The 19,318-nt window shown below is 46.9% G+C and overlaps 1 protein-coding gene across 1 annotated transcript in view; it reads right to left on the bottom strand.

Annotated features, from left to right (window-relative positions):
* Window positions 1-11,016: 11,016 nt before the first annotated feature.
* The window catches only part of LOC143957065 (uncharacterized), a 30,285-nt gene continuing 21,983 nt past the window's right edge, over window positions 11,017-19,318 (bottom strand). Inside the window, exon 9 of the mRNA XM_077467205.1 lies at window positions 11,017-13,515. Within this exon, the coding sequence (XP_077323331.1) occupies window positions 12,576-13,515 (940 nt within the window). The 3' untranslated portion in view covers window positions 11,017-12,575. The remainder of the gene's footprint in view (window positions 13,516-19,318) is intronic.

Here is a 19,318-nt window from a genome sequence, read left to right as displayed (position 1 = left end):
GAGAGTGGCCAGCCAGTAATGGTTCCTCTCCTTGATCTAAAGAATAGGAGTATCCTTCCGCAGGCTTTGCAGGATCAGGGAGGCCATGTAGCGTAGGTTAGCTGAGGCATTCAGTCCTCTGGGTCACTAAGGACAACATGATCCGCAGCTACCTCCTCCCAGCCACGTACAAGTCCACGGGTTTCTTGGGACTGTAAATCATCCCTACAAGACTGCTGCTGCTGCTAATGCTGAGTGCCACCCTCCACCTCCATGCTGACACAATCATCCTCCTCCGTAATGGGTGGGACAGCAGGAACACTGTCTGGATAAAGGGGGCCTTGAGAGACAAGGAAGTCCTCCTCTTCCTACCTCTGTTCTGCCTCAAGTGCCATGTCCATTATTCCACGCAGCGTATGCTCCAAGAGGTGGACAAGAGGTACAGTGTCACTGATGCATGCACTGTCACTGCTTAGCACCCTTGTGGCCTCCTCAAACGGTGACAGGACAGTGCATGCATCCCTGATCATGTCCCACTGGCGTGGTGAGAAAAAACCGAGCTCCCCTGACCCTGTCCTGGTGCCGTAGTCGCACAGGTACTCATTGATGGCCCTCTGCCGCTGCAGCATGGCCAACGTTGAGTTCCACCTGGTGGGCATGTCACATATAAGGTGGTTCTTGGGCAGGTTCAACTCCTTTTGGAGCTCAGCCAGCCGAGCACAGGGATAAAATGATCGGAGGAATGCACACAGACTTTCCTGGCCTGCTTCAGGACATCCTGTAAGCCCGGGTACCTGCCCAAGAACCGCTGCACCACCAGGTTAAGGACGTGAGCCACACAGGGCACATGGGTCAGTTGTCCCTGTCGGAGGGCAGAGAGGAGGTTGGTGCCATTGTCGCAAACCACCATTCCTGGCTTAAGCTGGCGTGGCGTCAACCACCTCTCGGCCTGCCCCTGCAGAGTTGACAAAACATCTGCCCCAGTGTGGCTCCTGTCCCCCAAACAAACCAGCGCAAGCACGGCATAGCATAATTTTGCCTGCGTACTTGCGTAGCCCCTGGAACGCCTACGAGGAGCACCGCTGGTTCTGAGGACAGAGCACTGGAAGAGGCCATGGAGGAAGAAGAAGAGGAGGGGGTGGAGGAGAGAGGTGTGTCACAACCAGTAGTAGCATTTTGGAGGCGTGGTGGCGGAACAAACTCCAACACTACTGCACCTTGTCCTGCATCCTTCCCAGCTGCCAGAAGTGTGACCCAATGGCCAGTGAAAGACAGGTAACGTCCCTGTCCATGCCTGCTGGACCATGAGTCAGCGGTTATATCCATCTTACCGCTGACCGTCCTGTCCAGCGAGGCAAGGACATTGCCTTTCACATGCCGGTAGAGAGCCGGAATCGCCGGCCCCGGCGTTTGGGACCTGCCACTGAGGAACCGCACATTGTAGAAACTCACGGAAGGGGGCCGAGTCTACCAACTGAAAAGGCACTAAAATGCATCCTAAAAACACACATCTTCCACTCATGATGACTACTTCCGAGCTACGAAAAGAATCTCTCCTCATACACTGCAAACGGCCGCCCTCTAGTGGTGGCTCTGGTCTCGCACTGGAATACATGACGCTTTGTCACTGTCTGACTTCCGGAAGATTGTCCAATCATTCGGCTGAGCGTCACTTCGGCTGTGGAACGCAAACAGCGGAAGTGCAGGAGCCAATAGGCGGAAGTTGAAGGATATAGAGACAAAGACGAAGTGTGAGTAGAGAGGAGGCAGACAGTGTTTCAAGGATGAGGGTGGTATGCAAGTACCCAGCCTGAAATAGAAATAATAATAATAAAAAAAAAAAATGACTTAGGAACGCTTTAACAACAGGATGGATGTCATAGGGGGGAGATTTATTAAAATCTGGTGCAGCTCTGCATAGAAATCAGCTTCCAGATTTTGTTGTCAAAGCTTAAACACATGCTGACCGTGCCATAGCCGAAAGACGGCTACAGCTCAGTGACAATACTCTGCAACACTGTGCAATACTCTACCAATACTCTGCAACACTGTGCAATACTCTACCAATACTCTGCAACACTGTGGAATACTCTACCAATACTCTGCAATACTCTGCCAATACTTTGCGACACTGTGCAATACTCTGCAACATTGTGCAATACTCTGCCAATACTGTGCAATACTCTGCCTATACTGTGCAATAGTCTGCCAATACTCAGCAACACCGTGCAATACTTTACCAATATTCTGCAATACTCTGCCAATACTGTGCAATACTCTGCAACACTGTGCAATACTCTACAACACCGTGCAATACTTTACCAATATTCTGCAATACTCTGCCAATACTGTGCAATACTCTGCAACACTGTGCAATACTCTACAACACCGTGCAATACTCTACCAATACTCTGCAACACTGTGCAATACTCTGCCAATACTCTGCAACACTGTGCAATACTCTGCCAATACTTCAATACTCTGCCAATACTCTGCAACACTGTGCAATACTCTACCAATACTCTGCAACACCGTACAATACTCTGCAACACTGTGCAATACTCTACCAACACTGTGCAATACTCTACCAATACTCTGCAACACTGTGCAATACTCTACCAATACTCTGCAACACCGTGCAATACTCTACCAATACTCTGCAACACCGTGCAATACTCTACCAATACTCTGCAACACTGTGCAATACTCTACCAATACTCTGCCAATACTTTGTGACACTGTGCAATACTCTGCAATACTCTACCAATACTCTGCAACACCGTGCAATACTCTACCAATACTCTGCAACACTGTGGAATACTCTACCAATACTCTGCAATACTCTGCCAATACTTTGCGACACTGTGCAAAACTCTGCAACACTGTGCAATACTCTGCCAATACTGTGCAATACTCTGCCAATACTCTGCAACACCGTGCAATACTCTACCAACACTGTGCAATACTCTACCAATACTCTGCAACACTGTGCAATACTCTACCAATACTCTGCAACACTGTACAATACTCTACCAATACTCTGGAACACTGTGCAATACTCTACCAATACTCTGCAACACCGTGCAATACTCTACCAATACTTTGCAACACTGTGCAATACTCTACCAATACTCTGCCAATACTTTGTGACACTGTGCAATACTCTGCAACACTGTGCAATACTCTGCCAATACTCTACAACACCGTGCAAAACTCTACCAATACTCTGCAACACTGTGGAATACTCTACCAATACTCTGCAATACTCTGCCAATACTTTGCAACACTGTGCAATACTCTGCAACACTGTGCAATACTCTGCCAATACTGTGCAATACTCTGCCAATACTCAGCAACACCGTGCAATACTCTACCAATATTCTGCAATACTCTGCCAATACTCTGCAACACCGTGCAATACTCTGCCAATACTCTGCAACACTGTGCAATACTCTGCCAATACTTCAATACTCTGCCAATACACATCCAACACTCTGCCAATACTCTGCAACACTGTGCAATACTCTGCAACACTGTGCAATACTCTGCCAATACTTCAATACTCTGCCAATACTCTGCCAATACTTTGCAATACATTTTAACAGAAGCAAAGAATTTTATTTTTTTTACAGAATTTTCGGTCTTTTTTGATTTATAGCGCAAAAAATAAAAAACCCAGCGGTGATTAAGTACCACCAAAAGAAAGCTCTATTTGTGTGGAAAAAAAAGGACAAACATTTCATATGGGTACAGTGTTGCATGACTAAGTAATTGTCATTCAAAGCGTGAGAGCACCGAAAGCTGAAAACTGGTCGGGTTAGGAAGGGGGTTTAAGTGCCCAGTGGTCAAGTGGTTAATTGACCAAGCTGAAATTAGAAGCTGATTGGTTACTATGCACAGCTACACCAGATTCTGAGCTCTCCAGATTTAGTAAATCCCCCCATAGTATTGATATTCAATTTAATTAATAAAAAAATGATTTGGAAAGGGGCATTTGTGCATCACAATCATCCTTCATTCAATCATAGAAAAGCAAGAAGCAAATGTATTAAATCTGGAGCAGACCGAATTTGGAGCAGCTGTGCACAGAAACCAATCAGCTGCTATCTTCAGCTTTTTCAGTTAGATCCTTTTCACACTGGGGTGCTTTGCAGGTGCTACAGCGCTAAAAATAGCACCTGCAAATCGCCCAGAAAGAGCCGCTCCTGCCCATTGAAATGAATGGGCAGCACGGCTATACTGCCGGCAAAGTGCTGCTGCAGCAGTGCTTTGCGGGTGGTTTTAACCCTTTTTTCATCTGCTAGCGGGGGTTAAAAGCTCTCCTCTAGCGGCCGAATACCTCTGCAAATACGACGGGATAATTACCGCCGATGCCCCAGTGTGAAAGGGGCCTAAGCTTTGAAAATAAAAGCTGATTGGTGGTTACCATGTACAGCTATTTCAGTTTGTTTGCCCTCCTGTGTTCTGAATGGAGGAGCGCTCAGCAAGTGATCCTCTGTGATCATTACTCCAGCCCTGACTGTCAGTGTCACTGTTGGAACTTCAGTGGTGATCTCGCCTTCAGAAGCCACATGTAAGGAACATTTTTTTCTAGAAAGAAGCAGCAGCTGCCATGGGGCACATATCATTGGAGTTAACCGATTGGTACCTAGCTAACGCTCACGCTTCAGCTTTAAGGGCTCATTTACACTTGTGGTTGGAGGAGGTAAAACCACATGACTGAGCTGTGTTTTTACCTCACCCAACAACTCCACTTTTAGCTGCAAAGGCAGTGGGCACATGCCGCAAGCACGATTCTTTGCAGGAATTATACCTGTGCTGCAGCTGCCCCACTACCGCACACAATACATGCAGGTTGTGGTGTGGTAATGCAGCATTTAGAAGGTTAAACAGGCAGTGAGGAGGTAACATATCATGTCAAAAGTCTCTAAAAAGTGATCCAAGGGTGGGTTGCTTTACAGAGAAGTGTCAGGCCTTGCTGCTAATAAAATGAATATAGAAAAAACAACCAGCACAATAATAACCCTCTTCAAAATTGCTAATCACTAAGGCCGCGTACACACGCGGGGACTGTTCGCCCAACTTTGTCCGCTGAACAGTGTTTCGGCGGACAGTCCGCTCGTGTGTGGGCTTTCAGCGGACAGTTTCAGCGAACAGTCCGCTGAACAAGGTTTTTCGGAATTTCCGAAAAACTGTCCGCTGAAACTTTGTTTCAGCGAACAGTCCCCTCGTGTGTAGGCTTGTTCGTCAAACTAAGTTCCGCGCATGCTCAGAAAGGATTTACACGCCGAAAGTTATAATGCAGTGTATAGGACGTCGTATTTTTCGTCCCGTCGTACGTGCCGTTCACGTCATCGCGCACGGTTTCAGAAAGCTGTTCGTTCGTCGTGTGTGGCCATGTCCGTCCATGCTAATTTTGAGCGGACTGTTTGCTGAAACTGTTTGACGGACAAAGTTGGGCGAACAGTCCCCACGTGTGTACGCGGCCTAAGGGTCAATCATTCAAATCCCATGTAGTAAAAATGTCTATTTACATATTTACTACTAGTGTAAATGAGCCATAAATGAAAAAAAAAGTCACTGGGCTGTAATAGAATCCCGTAAATCGCCATCTTTCACCACTATGTGAGATAAAGGGAACATGCCCAAAATGTTTAGACCCCCCCCCCAATTTTTTTTATTTATTTATTGGGATACATAGTGGGGTAAGGGCAGAGGGGGTGGGGGTCAGGAACTGCACACATGGAACCGGGGGAGATCAGGAACTGCACACATGGAACAGGGGGAGATCAGGAACTGCACACATGGAACAGGGGGAGGCCAGGAACTGCACACATGGAACAGGGGGAGGCCAGGAACTGCGCACATGGAACAGGGGAAGGTCAGGAACTGCACACATGGAACAGGGGGAGGCCAGGAACTGCGCACATGGAACAGAGGGAGGCCAGGAATTGCACACATTGAACAGGGGGAGGCCAGGAACTGCGCACATTGAACAAGGGGAGGCCAGGAACTGTGCACATGGAACAGGGGGAGGCCAGGAACTGCGCACATGGAACAGGGGGAGGCTAGGAACTGCGCACATTGAACAGGGGGAGGCCAGGAACTGCGCACATTGAACAGGGGGAGGCCAGGAACTGCGAACATTGAACAGGGGGAGGCCAGGAACTGCGCACATGGAACAGGGGGAGATCAGGAACTGCACACATGGAACGGGGGGGGGGGCCAGGAACTGCGCACATGGAACAGGGGAAGGTCAGGAACTGCACACATGGAACAGGGGGAGGCCAGGAACTTCGCACATGGAACAGAGGGAGGCCAGGAATTGCACACATTGAACAGGGGGAGGCCAGGAACTGCGCACATTGAACAAGGGGAGGCCAGGAACTGTGCACATGGAACAGGGGGAGGCCAGGAACTGCGCACATGGAACAGGGGGAGGCTAGGAACTGCGCACATTGAACAGGGGGAGGCCAGGAACTGCGCACATTGAACAGGGGGAGGCCAGGAACTGCGAACATTGAACAGGGGGAGGCCAGGAACTGCGCACATGGAACAGGGGGAGATCAGGAACTGCACACATGGAACGGGGGGGGGGCAGGAACTGCACACATGGAACAGGGGAGGCCAGGAACTGCGCATATGGAACAGGGGGAGGTGAGGAAATGCGTACATGGAACAGGGGGGGGGGGGTCAGGAACTGCACACATGGAACGGGGGGGGGGGGGCAGGACAGGAACTGCACACATGGAACGGGGGGAGGCCAGGAACTGCGCATATGGAACAGGGGGAGGCCAGGAACTGAACACATGGAACAAGAAGATGTCAGGAACTGCAAACAATGGACTAAGGGGATGTCAGGAACTGCACACAAGGAACAGGAGGAGGTCAGGAACTGCACACAAGGAACAGGAGGAGGTCAGAAACTGCACACAAGGAACAGGAGGAGGTCAGGAATTGCACACAAGGAACAGGAGGAGGTCAGAAACTGCACACAAGGAACAGGAGGAGGTCAGGAACTGCACACAAGGAACAGGAGGAGGTCAGAAACTGCACACAAGGAACAGGAGGAGGTCAGAAACTGCACACAAGGAACAGGAGGAGGTCAGGAATTGCACACATGGAACAAGAAGACATCAGGAACTGCACACATGGTAAAGTAGGCGGTCAGGAACTGCACACATGTAACAGGGGGAGCTCAGGAACTGCACATATGGAACAGTAGGCGGTCAGGAACTGCACATATGGAACAGTAGGCGGTCAGGAACTGCACATATGGAACAGTAGGCGGTCAGGAACTGCATACATGGAACAGGGGGAGGTCAGGAACTGCACACATGGAACGGGGAGGTCAGGAACTGCAAATAAAGAACAATGGGCAGTCAGGAAGTGCACACATGGAACTCTGGGCTATCAGGAAATGCATACACAGAACAGGGGGAGGTCAGGAATGGCCCACATGGAACAGGGGGAGGTCAGTAACTGCACACATGGAACAGGGGGGGGTCAGGAACTGCACACATGGAAGAAGTGGTGGGTCAGGAACTGCACACACAGAACAGGAGGAGGTCAGTAACTTCACACATGGAACAGGGGTAGATCAGGAACTGCACACATGGAACAGGGGGAGATCAGGAACTGCACACATGGAACAGGGGGAGGCCAGGAACTGCGCACATGGAACAGGGAGAGGTCAGGAACTGCACACATGGAACAGGGGGAGGCCAGGAACTGCGCACATGGAACAGAAGGAGGCCAGGAATTGCACACATTGAACAGGGGGAGGCCAGGAACTGCGCACATTGAACAAGGGGAGGCCAGGAACTGCGCACATGGAACAGGGGGAAGCCAGAAACTGCGCACATTGAACAGGGGGAGGACAGGAACTGCGCACATTGAACAGGGGGAGGCCAGGAACTGCGCACATGGAACAGGGGGAAGCCAGAAACTGCGCACATTGAACAGGGGGAGGACAGGAACTGCGCACATTGAACAGGGGGAGGCCAGGAACTGTGCACATTGAACAGGGGTAGGCCAGGAACTGCGCACATGGAACAGGAGGAGGTCAGGAATTGCACACATGGAACAAGAAGACATCAGGAACTGCACACATGGTATAGTAGGCGGTCAGGAACTGCTCACATGTAACAGGGGGAGGTCAGGAACTGCACATGTGGAACAGGGAGGTCAGGAACTGCACACATGGAACAGTAGGTGGTCAGAAACTGCAAACATGGAACAGTAGGCGGTCAGGAACTGCATACATGGAACAGGGGGAGGTCAGGAACTGCATACATGGAACAGGGGGAGGTCAGGAACTGCATACATGGAACAGGGGGAGGTCAGGAACTGCATACATGGAACAGGGGGAGGTCAGGAACTGCATACATGGAACAGGGGGAGGTCAGGAACTGCACACATGGAACGGGGAGGTCAGGAACTGCAAATAAAGAACAGTGGGCGGTCAGGAAGTGCACACATGGAACTCTGGGCTGTCAGGAAATGCATACACAGAACAGGGGGAGGTCAGGAATGGCCCACATGGAACAGGGGGAGGTCAGTAACTGCACACATGGAACAGGGGGGGTCAGGAACTGCACACATGGAAGAAGTGGTGGGTCAGGAACTGCACACACAGAACAGGAGGAGGTCAGTAACTTCACACATGGAACAGGGGAAGGTCAGAAACAGAAGACGTAGAACAAGGGGCACTCAGGAACTGCACACATGGAACAAAGGAAGGTCAGGAACTGTGGCCATGTCACAGGGGGTAGGTCAGGAACTGCAGACATGCAACAATGGGAGGTCAGGAACTGTGGTCATGTCAAGAGGATATGTCAGCTGCAGGCATGAAACAAGGGGCAGTTTGGAACTTTGGCAGCAGAGGACCTTAGAAAATTACAGTAAAGATGGTTGACTTCTGCAGTCCTGCTGGACTTCCTAACAGCTGTCCTTATTGAATCAACACAGCATTTTTTATGCACTTTAAATACTGCGATTCTCCTTGTGTTTCTGTATCTCGGCAGCGCTGAGGAGGGCAAGGTGGCAACATGATGTAGCATTCCTTTCTCGGAGACAGGAGAGGGGTAAGCTGTGACAGGCTGTCGGGGCTTCTGAAGAACAGAGGCAAAAACTCCTGAGACCAGAAGGTCATGGAGCATCCAGATGAGATCTGGAGAGGTCCAAAATATACATATAACGGGCTGTATTATTTATTTATTTATTTTCAGGCTCTTTATCTTTATTCTCACCTGGTAATGCTGCTCATAACAGTCACTGTCCTAGGGCAATAAATTGTATCTATTTGCAGAAAATGTTCTTAGCCTTAAAAATGAAAACGAATGCAGACACCACATCAAAGGAGTGGTAAGCTACAATAAATTATATTTTTGTCTTTGGGCTTAGATACACTTTAATAAGTGTGTGCTTAAAACATGTGACTATTAATACCACCATGTTCTGTATGGATAGACATGTCACCATTGTCATGTGATGATGGAAAATTGGTGAAAGCAGTAAAAGCTGAAGCTCAGTGTTTCTAAATTTTAAATAATTGACTTAAAGCAGAGCTCCTGCCCCCCCAAAAAAAAAATTAAAAGTCAGCAGCTACAAATACTGACTTTTAATATTAGGACACTTAGCTGTCCTGGAATCCAGCTATGCCGGCAGCCCAGACGATTTTCCGAAAACCATTAGTGCTAAGGGAAACCAGCAGTGAAGCCTTTCCGCGCATGCATGAAGCACGCTGCGCTAACTGGCCCAGAGTTGGAGAAAGGAAGAGGGGGCCAAACCTCCAGGGGATCTCGCCGAAAGCCAGGTCTCCCGGAAGTGGGAATGGGTATCTGTCAAAAACAGGTACCTGTTCACCCCTCCCCCCAAAAGGTTCCAGATGTGGCACCGGAGCTGGGAGCTTCCCCTTTTCGGTGGCACTCTGCTTTTAGAGAAAAAATAATCTTCTCTCAGAGTACAACTTTGGAGGCACAGGGTTAGCCAGAAGAAAAAGATTTGCCAGTGATAATTAGAAGTAGGAATAAGCTCAGGGGTGTTTGGATCCCGGTCTGAACTCGCCCAAGCGAGCCCACCAGGAATCTCTCACCTGTAAATGGGCCAATTATAGGTAGCCGAGGTATTCTCCACTCCGCAACTGCATGTATACTCACCTACTGTATGCATGCGGCTGCTGAGCAGGAAATGCCCTGGTCACAGATGACTGGCCCAGTACAGTTGACAACTTCTTCGCATGTTCAATCAGGTGGGCTCGGACTGACATCTAAACACTCCTGAGCTCATCACAAATTAGGATCAAATAATAAGGCCAAGAAGAGCAAAAAGAATTGGGGGCTCATTAGAGGGATTACCAGCAGGAGGAAAGAAGTCCTGATCCCATCAGCCTGAGCCAGTCAGCCATAAAATAGCAGTATGTGTCCCCCATACCAGTTTGGTAGCCTTGTTTATTTGCATATTTAGTCTAGGGGAGGTTTAATACTATGTTGGCATGTGCGCCTAGTGCCAAGGTGAATGACAGTGGTAGGAAGCTAATTCCTGCAGCTATTTTAGCCACCTGTGAGCGGCTAGCTGCGGCACCAAGCCCTGTACACTTCAATGACAGGTCGGTGGTGGCTGCAGATATCAGCTGCCAATCTGTCACTGAAGTGTATAGGGCTCGGGACCACAGCTAGATGCTCATAGATGGCTGCAAGAGACAGCAGATTCCTGTCACTCTCATTCACACTGGCATTAGTCAGTTATGCCAATATAACCGAAATCAGAGGTATACTGACCTTATTTCTAGCTATCTCAGGTTTCCTCTCCGACATACAGTCCAGTCACATTAGACCAGTCCTCTTCACCACTTATGCATTTGCCCCTTCTTTAAAGTATAGCTAAAGGCAAACCTTTTTTTTTTTTTTTTTTTTGGATACAGTGAAACAGAGAGTGAAACACTTGTCAGTATTTACTGCTGTCTGTGCCCCTGTTAAAGCACACCTTCAGTCATTATTCTGTATCACAGAAAATTAGAATATTACATAAGACCAATAAAACAAAAAAGATTCTTTAATACAGAAATGTTGGCTTACTGAAAAGTCTGTCCATGTACAGTAAAGTACTATGCACTCATTACTTGGTCGGGCTCCTTTTGCATGAATTACTGCATCGATGTGGCGTGGCATGAAGACGATCAGCCTGTGGCACTGCTGAGGTGTTATGGAAGCCCAGGTTGCTTTGATAGCGGCCTTCAGCTTGTCTGCATTGTTGGGTCTGATGTCTCTCATCTTCCTCTTGACACTAGCCCACAGATTCTCTATGGGGTTTAGGTCAGGCGAGTTTGCTGGCCAGCCAAGCACAGTGATACCATGATCATTAAACCAGGCATTGGTACTTTTGGTAGTGTGGGCAGGTGCCAAGTCCTGCTAGAAAATGAAATCAGCATCTCCATAAAGCTGGTCAGCAGAGGGAAGCATGAAGTGTTCTAGAATTTCCTGCTAGAGGGCTGCACTGACTTTGGACTTGATGAAACACAATTGATCAACACCAGCAGATAGCATGGCTCCCCAAATCATCACTGACTGTGGAAACTTCACACTGGACCACTCTTCATCCAGACTCTGGGACCTTAATTTCCAATTTAAAGCGGAGGTCCACCCTAAAGTGGACCTTCCGCTCATCGGAACCCTCCCCCCCTCCGGCGCCACAATTGGCACCTTTCAGGGGGGAGGGGGGTGCAGATACCTGTACAGTACAGGTATCTGCACCCACTTCCGGGATAGCTCTCTGCGGAAAGGGGCGTAGATTACGCCCCTTTCCGCAAGTGCCCGCCCCTTTCCGCAAGTGCCCCGCTGCCTGCTGGGAAACACACAGATCCCAGAGGCAGCGGGGACCGTCCTTATTGCGCAGCACGACTCGCGCATGCGCAGTAGGGAACCGGGAAATGAAGCCGAAAGGCTCCATTTCCTGATTCCCATACCCAAGATGGCAGGGGCAGCACCTGAGAGACGATCTAGAGATCGGCTTCGGGTGCCGACATCGCGGGCGCGCTGGACAGGTAAGTGTCACTATTTTAAAAGTCAGCAGCTGCAGTATTTGTAGCTGCTGGCTTTTAAAAGAAAAAAAAAAAAACGCGGAGTGCCGGCGGACTCCCGCTTTAAGTGCAAAAATGTCCACAGTCTGTGATGATTTGGGAAACCAAAAACGCTGCTCCTGTATGCAGATGGACCGGAAGTGGAGCTTGTCACTAGGATAACCTGACACCAATAATGTTAACAGGTATGCAAAAACAAACTGAATTTTTAAACTAACGTTGTTTCTGTATAAACCTAAAAAGAATGGTAACAATAGAATGAAACATTCAAAGAAATCAAACTATAATGTTATTATTCATATTAACAAATAGGCAACAACAAACTGCATGAAGCTGGTTTCTGTCCAGCACAAAAAGCACACTCATCCACCACAACCATCTCTGGTAGCTTGCTGGATGTGGAATAAGGGTCAGAATCTCTGTTTAAAAGAAATTAGTGATTTAACGTTGGTGTGCAGACCAACCTCTTCCTTTCTCGTGAAAATGAAAGCTGTACTTGCAGTGAAAATGTTCTGCGTCAAGAAGAAGAATCTGGCTTCGGCCCAGTGTGAGTTTTCTTGTGAAGTTTAAGACTGCTCCGCTGGCTAAAACATTTCCCACACTCTGAACATGGATATGGCTTCTCTCCCGTGTGAGTCCTTAAGTGTAACTCAAGACTGCATCCCAGAGTAAAACATTTCCCACACTCTGAACATGAATACGGCCTCTCCCCTGTGTGAGTTCTCATGTGATTAACAAGAATTGAACTCCTACTAAAACATTTTCCACACTCCGTACATAAATATGGCTTCTCCCTCGTGTGAGTTCTCTTGTGAGTAATGAGAGCTGAACTCTGAGTAAAACTTTTTCCGCACTCTGAACATGAGTACGGCTTCTCTCCAGTGTGAGATCTCTTATGATAAATAAGAGCTGAGCTCTCAGTGAAACATTTCCCGCACTCTGAACACAAATATGGCTTCTCCCCAGTGTGAGTTCTCTTGTGTTTAACAAGAACCGTACTCGTAGTAAAACATTTCCCACACTCTGAACAGGAATATGGCTTCTCCCCAGTGTGAGTTCTTTTGTGATTAAGAAGAGCAGAACTTGTGGTAAAACATTTCCCGCATTCTGAACATGAATATGCCTTCATCATTGTGTGAGTTCTCTCGTGACAAATGAGATTTGAACTAGAAGTAAAACATTTCCCGCACTCTGAACATGAATATGGCTTCTCACCTGTGTGAGTTCTTTGATGTTGGAGAAGTTGAAAATTGGAGTTAAAACATTTTCCACACTGGGAACAGGAGTAAGGCTTAATGCCTATGTGGATCCGTCCATGGGAAATAAGAGAGGACTTATGGACGAAAGATTTCCTGCATTCTGTACATGAAAATGGCTTATTTTCTGTGTGAGTTCTTTTTCTATGTTCTGTATGATGGGTGGTGGGAGGTGATTGATTGGAACAACTCCCCCCAGGTGTAGAGGGATCTGATGACAAATTTGCCCCCATGTCACTTGTGACATGTTGTCCATCTGGAGGAAATAGGAGACAGAATGAAATTAGGAAACATTAATACACAGAAAGTCTCCACACTTCACATGGCATGTGTTGCCCACACTTCACATGGCATGTGTTGCCCACACTTCACATGGCATGTGTTGCCCGCTCTTCCATACTTCTCCATTAACCCCTCTTTTGATCCCTCTGGTTTCCCCCAACTCCTCTACCACCACCATAATGTATGTTCTGTCCAACAGCCTCCACCCAAGTGTTTCTCTACACATGACCCAAATCCCATCCTTCTACTTTTTTTTTTCTACTACACCTATCTCACAGATTACTCACCCATCACCTTTCAGACCTCACAGCCTTTATAGGTGCCAAACAGATATTAGATTTCCCTTTACCTTGAACATTTTCCATAAGACAGAAAAAATGGGAATATAACCCAGGCTGCACAAGGAGAACACGGCAAAGACTTTTTCTACATTTTTGCAGGTCTACTAGAATTTTCTAAAAGTGACTAAAAAATGTTTGCGTTCATGATAACCACCTGATCAGTCTCAGACCGGTTACAAAAAAAAAGATTCAGTAACATTTTATGCATTTTCATTATAGCAGGGAATGCCTGTAATTTGAGTTCAAGCTCTGTGCAGACCTCTGGAGTGGACAGTAGTCCTGACTAGAGAGGTGAGGAGGATTCTGGAAGGTCACATGACATCGCTCTTATCTCTATTAACCACTTTCAGACCGGACCATTTTGCTGGCTGACAAACTGACAATTGCGCGGTCGTGCGACGTGGCTCCCAAACAAAATTGACGTCCTTTTTTTCCCACAAATAAAGCTTTCTTTTGGTGGTATTTGATCACCTCTGTTTTTTTTTTTTTTTTGCGCTATAAACAAAAGTAGAGCAACAATTTTGAAAAAAACGCATTATTTTTTACTTTTTGTTATAATAAATATTTCCCCAGAAATATATTAAAAAAATCATTTTTTCCCTCAGTTTAGGTCGATATGTATTCTTCTACATATTTTTGGTAAAAAAAAAAAAAAAATCGCAATAAGCGATTATTGATTGATTTGCGCAAAAGTTATGGCATTTACAAAATAGGGGATAGTTTTATGGCATTTTTATTAATATTTTTTTTTTTACTAGTAATGGCGGCGAGCAGCGATTTTTATTGTGATTGCGACATTATGGCGGACACATCGGGACACTGTTGACACATTTTTGGGACCATTGTCATTTATACAAATGCAGTGATTTCTGTGTAAATGACACTGGCAGTGAAGAGGTTAACCAGTGGGTGGCAGTGTAGGGGTTAAGTGTTCCTAGGGGTGTGTTACTAACTGTGGGGGGCTGCGCTTTGTTTTAGTGAACGCTGATCTCTGCTCCAATCACATGGAGCAGAGATCAGCGTCACTTGTTGCTAGGCAGAACGGGGAGATGCTGCTTACAACGGCATCTCCTCGTTCAGCCGCCCCGTGAGACGATCGCGGGTATGCCCGCGGCGATCTAGCCCGTGGGACCCGCGACTGGACTCACGGGGGTCCCGACCAGCACGCGAGCTCGCTGCTGGCGGCGCGCTCGCAATGGCAGGGTGGCATTTAAAACTGGATGTACCTGTACACCAGTATGCCTGCCCGTGCCATTCTGCCCATGTACATCGGCTTGCGCCGGTCGGGAAGTGGTTAATAAAACACAGACTTGACCGGAGGGGTGAGGAGGATTCTGGGAGGTCACATGACATCACTCTTATCTCTATTAATAAAACACAGACCTGGTGGCCACATTGAGGCTTGGAACACATGCCGTATACCATGTTGTGTGTGGCTGTGCAGTTAAGTGACGTCTAGAGCTTGGCTCTATCCAAGCCTTGCTGTGGTTTAGCATCTATCATTGTTGGTGGTCACATTGAGGCTTGGAACACACGCCGGATACCATGTTGAATATGGCCACGTCATTATGTTGTATACAGGTTTGTTTAATTATTGATTATTGAGTGTATATTATTGCGTAGTGCATGGATGTGGACTCATACTCCAGTTGAAGTCTTTGTAGACGAAACATGTAGGGTTTGATGAGTCCTTTCCATGCCATTGCGCCTTTTAGAATTTTATGCTTTTGTGATCACAGAGGATATTTTTTACTTGATGCAATACCTTTTGGAATCTACGTAAAGCCTTTTTATTCTAAATAAACCTGTATCCATACAGTTTTTCACTATGTGGAGGCTTTCTGTTGTTTTTTTATTGATGCTGTTAACCATAAACCTACCAAACAGTTCTGTGGTGGAAGGAGGTTTTTTACCATCTGGGACATTGCCATCCTGATCCATATTCTCACATGGCGGGTCGAGGTTGCCTGAGGTGGCTCAGCGGAGGAGGAGGAATGGCGCCACTCGCTATCCATAGCTTTGATATCACATGCCTGATTGATGCTACCTTCTGGTAACCATATTTAATCTTCTCCCCTGGGTGGTGGATGCACACGGCGGTGACTTATTCACCAATGGGACTATACTATCAATGTATATTTACAATTTGCAAAGTGCACTTTATTTAGAGACACTATCAGATGATGGTGTTAGAGTTTTTTTTTGTATATGCTAATCACAATTTATTTTGTATATAACAGTATGCTGATATGTCAATACTCAACATTTGATTCTTCTGTTTTCACTTTATTCATTCACACAATTTTTGTTAAGGTTGTAGTGCTGGCTGCTATTGTTTATTTATGTGGATAGCACAGTTTTTTTCTACTGTATATTAATTCCTAAAACATAGACCGGACGAGAGAGGAGGAGGATTCTGGGAGGTCACCTGATATCACTCTTGTAGTGGAGGGCAGAAACTTTTTTTTTTTTGGGTGTGTCTGTTGTTTTGTTGAAATCAACAGTGTGTAAAGCAGTCAGATGGATGGGTGATGAGGTGAATCTCAGCAGGACGGTGTGCTGTGGCTGAACAGGGACAGACATGCCGGCACCGGGTGTTGTGCGCTAGTCTTGGTTGAGCTCAAAGTACAGTACCATTTCCCTATGCTGGGAGAAAGTGGCAGTCTTTTTACTGAGCTTTCCCCAGTGATGGACACAGTTGGACTGGTGTCTGGGTGTCCCACGGAAAGGAGACTGGCGGGTGCTTTGAGCTGCTGAGTCTGATGGCTTGGTAAGAATGGTGTGCTACTTTCTGGACCCTGGGACTGCCGGGACATATAGTTCCATATTGTCTGAGCTGCTGTGCTGTGTGAGGCTCTCAGCTGTAGCCAGACCGCCACAACCCCCTTCCAAGAGCCTGTGGCTTTCACCCTGCCTCTGCTACCAGCCCCTAGCCTTGTCTATCCGGATCTCTGCCTTGTTCTGAACTTACCCTTGTCTGCCTGGTTTTCTGCCCTGATCTGGACTTAGCCATGTCTACCCGGATCTCAGCCCCATTCTGAACTTACCCCTGTCTTCCTGGATCTCTGCCTGTCTGCACATAGTCCTGTCTGCTCAGGTCTCCGCCCCTGGGTACGGATTCCCCATTTCTGCATTGACTGTGTGGTGTTACATTGCTATCAGGAGGACAGTTTCATTTCATATTGTGTCTTGCTACCCTGCTGTGCCAACATTGCTTTGCCCATCTGCCAAGGACTTTAACCATTGCTGTACCAAACAATGCTCTTCCCTTTTTGCCCTGTGGACTATAACCCTTTTGCTGTCCCATAATGCTGCCCTGAGGATCACTCTTCATCGCTGTCTATTGTTTGTTCTGTCGACTAATCCTCCTCCCGCCTGTACCCTGAGTTCCCCAATAAAACACTCACATGTTAGGTTATGATTTGCCTTTGTGTACTCTCTCTTAGCTCTCCTGGTTCATCACAATTCTTAGCTCTAATAATAAAACACAGGCCTTACCAGAGAAGTGAGGAGGATTCTGAGAGGTCACATGATAACACTTTCTCATTAGCAGCTAAGGCAGGGACCATGCAGGCAAACAATAGTTTCTGTATCTAATGTATATATTACTCACCCATGGGGATCTCTATAGGAATTTCCTCCTCTTTAATCCTCACTTGTTCTTCTTCCTCCTCCTCCTCAGCTTTACCGTCTCTCTGAGTCTCTCCGGGGTCTGTGAATAAAGATGAGAGTGAAGCCCCCTGTACTGAGATGTATAAGAGACCCCAGAGAGTGTGTGTGGGGGGAGACTGGTCACGTCTCTTGGCTGGTAACACACAATGACATGATATGAGGAGGAGAGCCAGAGTCTAATAGAGGCTGATGGCTCCTGACTCCCCCACTGGGCACATACTGTCTCCCCATTACTGTCTACCGACAGAGGGGGGGGGGGAGAAGAGATTGTTGTAGTCACTGAACCAGGAGAATCTGGGACTCTTCTCTGGATTAAGCCCTCATTCACCTCAGTTTGTCATGCAATTTCTCATGTAAGTTGCATTCCATTGCTGGAAACTTGTTGCGACTCATGTTGCAGCGACTTTGAAAAGGTTTCTGCACAACTTTTTCCAATTTCATTGCAACTTGCATAGACTTCTGTTAAACGAAGTTGCAAACCGCAATGAAATCGTAAGTGCAAATCGCACTGATCTGTGGCTGTGAAATCGCACTGGGTTTAATAATAATAGTACATTTTATTTATAATGAAATCAAAAGATCTCAAAGTGCTACAGGCTAAAACCAAAAAAGAAAAAATTAGCAATTTATATAATGAAACGAAAAACTAAAATGGACAAAAGGCTTTGCTAAAAATAAATGTCTTAAGACCTTTTTTTTAAAACAATCAGTAGATTGAGGAGCCCTTAAGGTGTCATGTAGGGCATTCCACAGGCATGGAGCAGCTGCACAAAAGGCTTAGTGTTTATTACTCACCTGTGCTGATCTCTAAAGGGATTTCCTCCTCTTTACACGACTCATCATCCATCATGAGTGTCTCTTCATCCTCAATTTTTACCAAAATCAGCCAGTCTCCCTGCATAAGATATATTAGGTTATTTTGTAACTTTATCTGCATTGTGATACAAAAGATGACTAAACACAAGAAGAAAAAATGAATATATTGCTGCTCATCAGCTATTAGATGTGCTGGCGACATTTGTTTTCAATTTTCAAGGTAGGAACATTTTCAGTAAGTACAGAAAAAACCTCTGACAAAGTCGATGATGAAACGAGTTAGTGGTGACCACGTGGCTATCGTGTCAGTCAACGAGTGTGAAGCTCAACCCGGAAATCACTGCGGCTAACAAAAACTGGGGAGTGGTGAGATTGACACACGTAGCTAGATGAGTGACCCATTGTTTACATGCTTTTAAATGTTTTTTACTCTGTAAAGTGCAATGGTTCAGGGGGGTTTTGGACTAATAAATTAGTGTAACAGTATCACGCTACGAGATCGTTTTTTTCCCACATGAGTGTTATTGCTGATGAGGGGAGGATCCTCATTCACATAGAACTCTGTTGGAAGAAGGTGTCTGAGTATAAGGTGTAGTACATCCCTTGATCTGCCTATGAGAGGAGGATTCTTTGATACGATTGGCATCTGGTGAGTTTAACATGCACAGGGAGCAGTATTCCACAATGTGTGGTGATGGGACTCAAGGAATAGATCTGGATCATAAGCAACCTTATTTAAAGTTATTGTAAGGGTTTGTTTTTTGTTTTTTAAATAATAAACATATCATACTTACCTCCACTGTGCAGCTTGTTTTGCACAGAGTGGCCCCGAACCTCCTCTTCTAGAGTCCCCCGGCGGCTCCCGTGGCTCCTCCCCACATTAGATAACCCCC

Source organism: Lithobates pipiens, unplaced genomic scaffold (genome assembly GCF_037356315.1).
Source record: "Lithobates pipiens isolate NorthernLeopardFrog02 unplaced genomic scaffold, aLitPip1_a1.2 Scaffold_51, whole genome shotgun sequence".
Taxonomy (NCBI): domain Eukaryota; kingdom Metazoa; phylum Chordata; class Amphibia; order Anura; family Ranidae; genus Lithobates; species Lithobates pipiens.
This window is presented reverse-complemented; position numbering and strand designations above follow the sequence as displayed.